We start from the raw sequence: 6,000 nt of genomic DNA on the forward strand, positions 1-6,000 counted from the left end.
GATATCTTTCTCAAATAGCATTTCTCAGCCTTAGCCTTAATCTGAATTTGATTTGAGTTGTGATTAAAAGCTAGCAATTTCTAAGTTGCTTGAACAATGCAGATAAATCGCGCTAAATATCAAATTACCTTCGAATTGAGGGTGCATAAAAAATGATCACGCAATTTGAGTGCAATCTGATTTATGTGCTTTATGAGGCCGTCTAAAGATTAAAATTTTTAGTATTTTCATGGCATTTCTGTATTCAGTATTTCCATTGTATTTCAACCGAATGACTACAGCCAACAAATCTTTTTTTAGCCTCAGAACTAACTGCTTGCTGTTGTTTTTGGTGGTATTGTAGCTGATCAACTGCTTCGCGCTCCTTTCTTTTTGAGTGTTATTGGTTGGTGTTGTTTTTGATATTTTTCAACGAGTTTAGATTTCATTGCATGAGACTGCAGTACACACAGTGCTGCCTGGCTGTCTGGCAAAATACAGATGCGCTTCAAAATAAGTGATACCTATTCGTAGGGTTTCTTTGCCGTAAATCTCTGTGTCATGGATCTCCGCTTATAATAATGAGGGACAGGCGCCCATTGACGTCGATCTTTTAGAGCGCTGCCCATCTATACACCAGATTTCCGACTCAGGTGGAATGTATGAATTACCTGTCGCTAGAGCGCCAGATCTAAAACATATATATTGAAATTTATACAAATCTTTAGCGCACCTGAATATGGATTTCCCATCCTTGTATTTGACTTTTAAACATAAATTTTCCGATTAACTTGTTCTAAAGCGCTGTAATAGATCATAACATGAAAAAAAAAACGTTCCAATAATAATCTTCACATCGCCGATCTTTGCCATAGCTGTTCTTTGATTTATTAACTAAAAATCCTTGAAAAGATTAGATTAAATTCTCCACGATTTCGGTGCACTGGTTCCTAATAGTGTTGCTGATATGTCCAAGTCAAGTTCACAAGTCCACTAAGTTTTTAACGACAATTGGGAAAACTTGAGATTTGGAACCCATCCTTTTAATTCTTCTCTTTCCCATTGTCTTGTATGTGATGCAAGATGATACCAGTGGATACACGGATGTTTTGGCCAGTTATTGATTGATTCCGCGCTATTTCTCCATTGCAGATGGTCACCGACCACTTCTAGATTACAATATCCTCTCTGGTCCTCTATTGAACTATCGAACAGAACACAGATATCCGTGGTTGTTGTTGTTGCACCTGGACAAACATTCCCCTTAAATGTTTAGAGAATGCGTGGGGAGTGACAGTCCGTCCGTGGCCAGATATAAATCTGGGTCGTTCATAAATGCAAGTCTTGGCATAAATGTACTTTTGGGAGTAAAAGAGAAATGCAACGAAATTCTCATGAAATATGTGTAGACACACCCAGTTCTAGAAATAACACAACTTAAAAAGTTTTACACAAACGTCTTATTAACAATTTAATAGCTCATTTGCAAGTGGTTGGATATATTTTGTATTGAGTGATCAGTACATATCTGTGATAAATCATCTTATCTGAATTCAGTAGGTTTAAACTAAGGCAATAAATGAGTAGTTGCTTAGATAATTCTTTAAAACTCAGCTATTTAATGCTTGACTCGTAGATGTATGCCGACTCAATAGTTATTGTTAAAAAGATAATGGATCACTTAATTAGTTAATATTTTTATTTCCATTTTAAATTTTTATCTTTTTACACCAACATTTGTTTTATTGTATGAATAGGTATTTTTAGCTAAAGATTTCTTGTGTATTACTAACGGCATTCACATTGCACTGCCCGGTTTCCAAATACGTAAAAGGCATTTCTTTTTTATCGCTTAAGCTGGTAAAATTCTTTCGAAATTTTTCCTTATCAGCTCCTGAAGGTATTGCAAATAAGTCCAAGATTCCAGTCCAGCACCTGAAGGCATTGCAAATAAGTAAAAGATTTGCCGCTGTAGTTAAAACGCTTTTAAACGTTCTCACTTTTGAGATGATGAAGTCATCGTGATTAATAAAAAAGTGATATCTGTATTTTATTTTGGACGCCATTTACACAAAAGGAGTTAACTAATACCGGCCCGGCTGCGATTTTTTGAAACTCGTAATATTTTTTATAGAATTTTAGAGAAATTAATGAGAAAATAATAATTACTCTCAATTAACTGGCCTCAGAATATTTGCCGGCCGGAGTCGGCTTGAAATTGTAGGTCCCTCAATTTGTGGAACAACATCAAGACGCACGCCACAAATAGGAGGAGGAGCTCGGCCAAACACCTAAAAAGGGTGTACGCGCCAATTATATATATATATTTATAATCGTGTGGATTAGCAAAAACACAAAAAGAACTGTTTAAAATTAAATCGAATTTGGATAGGTACCTTAGCTACAGCAAGTTTTATTAAATTTTTTGTGAAGTATCATATAAGAGCAGGAAAAAAGTGTGTGCGAACGCATATCATTGCGTGTAAAAACTATTCGATTTAAAACCATTCACACCTATGCACCCTAGATAAAATATCAATATACGCGTTTTAAGCACTATGTTTAAATAAATCATTTTTGACCAGTTGATGTAAAGATTAATCGATTATACCTATTGCTCTTCAAGCGCTTACTTCATGACTTCTACAAAAAAGTATACTTCACTTGAAATATGGTTTGGTTTTTCCATTTATTGGAAGGTCGACTTCATGGCGGAGCCAAAAAATATTTCACCATTAAACACTATATCCTTTCTAATAATTTAAAAAAGAGGAAAACGTTAAAAAAGATGATCACATATTCCAGAATGCTAGGTAAGTGGCACACCGCTAGTACATGGAAGAAGGCTTAGCCTTCATAAGTCCACATTTTTCTGCAAATTGCACAGCTTGACTTAGTGTTTTTTATTCACAAATAAATGACCTCTCACAGATTTACGTATTTTTTCACAAAAATGAAAATGGAAAATTAAAAAAAGAAAATTATGTTGCACGCAAATAACAAAATTGCTCTTGCTTTCAAAGAAGCAACATCTGAAACATTCACCTTTATTGGATCTATTCGTATTTTGTGCTTTATATACGATTTTTACCCTAAATACTACGATGATACGCTACAAAGATAATTACGTAAGATCTTTTCGTAACATTTTACTAAAATAATAGATATTTTTTCTTTTCTTGGAACCATGGAATTCGCTCCACTATGTGAGTTGATGTGATTTTAAATTTATGTTTTAAACCCATGGAATTATAAGTCATTCAAATGACGTTTCTTCTTCTGTCTTCAATCTTATATTGTTTTACATACATGTTTCGGTACCTCTCTTTGATATCCACATCATTATGACAAAATTTTACCTTAGAAAAAGTAGTATTAAATTTTATTAAAGAAGAATAGTTGTCACACAACCTGAGACATCTGGTTATCGGCTCAGTGTGACTATAATTTGCAGCATTTGTTGATTCTCTGAATAGTCGAAACAACGTACAGGAATATGCGCCTTAAAAAATTCCCTATCCTCTCACAGCTAACTTTGCCAAAATATATAAGTAGAAAAAAATGTATTTTTTAAATATAATTTACAATTTTTTTTCTCGAAATAATTTTTTAAGTATATTTTATCCTAAAAAATTAAAAAAAGTTATTAAAATTTAAAAGGAATTGAAGATATTTCACTACAAAAAAACTATACCACATTTTTCAGCAGTGAATAAATCAAATTAAAAAAAGTAATTATTTAGGTCTTTCAGTTTACTTCACTTTTCAATACCCAAAATAATTGCTTTGATATACTTCAGATTTCAGGAATGTTTTCATCACTTTTAAAATTAGAAAATTTATATTACTGTGCGTTTTATAGGCTATGACATCTGTTGAACGATTAATGACCGATTATGAGGTGTTGTTGCAATAGTAAAGTTTTCTCGTTTTTACATGTCTTGTTTTCATTATAATTGTAATTTTCATTACGTTTCTAAATTTTAACAATTTTTTCTTCTTCTTCTTACAGGTATGTACTGCTATTTAAGAAAACCGTTTTGTAAGTTTTGTACAAATTATAAGTGAAGACAAGTTGAAGAATATGGAAGAAGAATAAGTGAAGAACTGTGAGTGAATGATTGCAAAAAGTGCGGATGAATACTAAGTTCCAGTTAATCGCAGATCGGCTGGGCATTTTGAAGATAATGGAAACACTAGGTTCTGTGAGATATTTTCACAATTCCACTGCATATCTCTAAATCTTATAAAATAAAGTACCAAAAGGGGCGTGGATATGAACCAAAATGTGTTAAAAAAACAATAGATACATTTTCCTACTGTAACAAATAAAAAATTGTTCTACCAATTGGTTTACTGTTTTTGTGCTATAAAATTCAGAAATGTTAACTCCCACTCTGAATTAATAAAATTTAGCAATTATTTTCTACTACAATTAATATTATGACAATAAAAGGAATTTTGGTGATTGTGTGAGCTGTGCTGCTCCCTATTCTTTTGTATATTTGGTGGCGCAAAATTAATTATCCAATCTTATTTTTGAATCACTTTCGACCTGAACAGCTTTGATTGGCTCCTCCTGAATTTAGGCGTTGTATGCGTTTTTTACTAAGTATTAGGCCTGCACAATATAAATAGTGACCCTCGTATAGATTTCATACCATTTAAAATTTTAATCGCAAATATGACCTACAATCAATTCATTCCTTTGCACTAAATATTTTAATGGTCAGCCATCAATTTAAATCTACAAATGTTTGTTGTATTAGGTCACAAAGATAATGGCTGCATCACACCACTCTTAGCCTGAGCATTCTCTTGCCACACTCCATCACACATTCCATTCCATACAGTTATTAAATATTTTTTTGTGCCCTACAATTTCGCTTATCAGTGTGCAGTTCCTTGCGGTATGCATCTGCGAAAATATGAAATCGCAAAAACAATTTATAAATATGAAGGAAAAAATCTATCATTGAGTTGGATGCTCGCCCATTTGCTAGTTGTTGCTTACGGTTGACACGATGATTATCACAAGCCAGTTGCATTGCGCCGCCGAATTTAGGTTACATATGCACATGGGTATGTAGCCGAATGGGTGAGTGAGACTTGTTGGTTGGCAAATTTAAGTGGCATCTCAACTGATAATTAAGCGCGTTGCAGCAATGACTGTGAATTCATTGCTTGTTATAGTGACTCGTCTGAATGCGCAATGAATGGTGCAACGAAGTAACACTCGAAGTAGATGGTTGAGTAGTGAGAAAAAACTACATGCCGTTTGCCGTTTGCTGGCCTTATATAGTATGTACGATCGCGTTTTATGCATCTTGCGTCGCTTGATTTTGTGATATATCCGTGGAATGCGGAAACTGCGAGCTTCGAGTTGTAAGATGTGATATGCTAGCCGCAAGAGCGTTGGAAGTGGCGTGGCATGAAGTCCCCTGTGTTGCATGCGGCATGCAGTATGCCGTATACTGTGTGTTGTACATTCAGGCGGGCGGTGGCGGCAAACTGTCATTTATACATATATAAATCCATACATATGTATGCCACCGCCGCGCAACATATTTTTTGACTGCTGTGTGAGTGTGTGTGTGTGGGGTGGCCTAATGCGGCTTTATTTTATTTGATATTATAGTTATTTTTATTTATTATACTTACTGCTTTATCGGTGCCGGCAACTACTGCTCCGCTTTTTCTTTTTTACATTTTTTGATGGGTTTTTCTTTTTTTTATTTACTTACATATGTAAATACCCTGCAGGAAAATATATTCATATATAACTGAAATATTAAAACTCCTTTTTTGAGTGTACCCGGGCAAACGGTACACTTTCAATGAAACATGCGCCGAAATAACTTTCTTTAGTGCAGAGTTGTTAGACCCGATATATAGGGGGCGTGGCAACTGACAAAATGTGAAGCGTGGCAGGAATGTATACATTATGTATTCTGTACTTATGGTGAAAAGTGGCAGGTATTGGAAAAGGGGGGGGCGTCGCATCTCCTATACAAACAAAAT

At 34.4% G+C, this 6,000-nt stretch overlaps 1 protein-coding gene across 1 annotated transcript in view; it reads left to right on the top strand.

Annotated features, from left to right (window-relative positions):
* Positions 1-4,362, top strand: part of LOC129246157 (uncharacterized) — a 39,364-nt gene extending 35,002 nt beyond the window's left edge. Inside the window, exon 2 of the mRNA XM_054884748.1 lies at positions 3,992-4,362. Coding sequence (XP_054740723.1) covers positions 3,992-4,009 — 18 coding nt within the window. The 3' untranslated portion in view covers positions 4,010-4,362. The remainder of the gene's footprint in view (positions 1-3,991) is intronic.
* Positions 4,363-6,000: the final 1,638 nt, after the last annotated feature.

This window comes from Anastrepha obliqua, chromosome 1, assembly GCF_027943255.1.
Source record: "Anastrepha obliqua isolate idAnaObli1 chromosome 1, idAnaObli1_1.0, whole genome shotgun sequence".
NCBI classification, from domain to species: Eukaryota; Metazoa; Arthropoda; class Insecta; order Diptera; family Tephritidae; genus Anastrepha; species Anastrepha obliqua.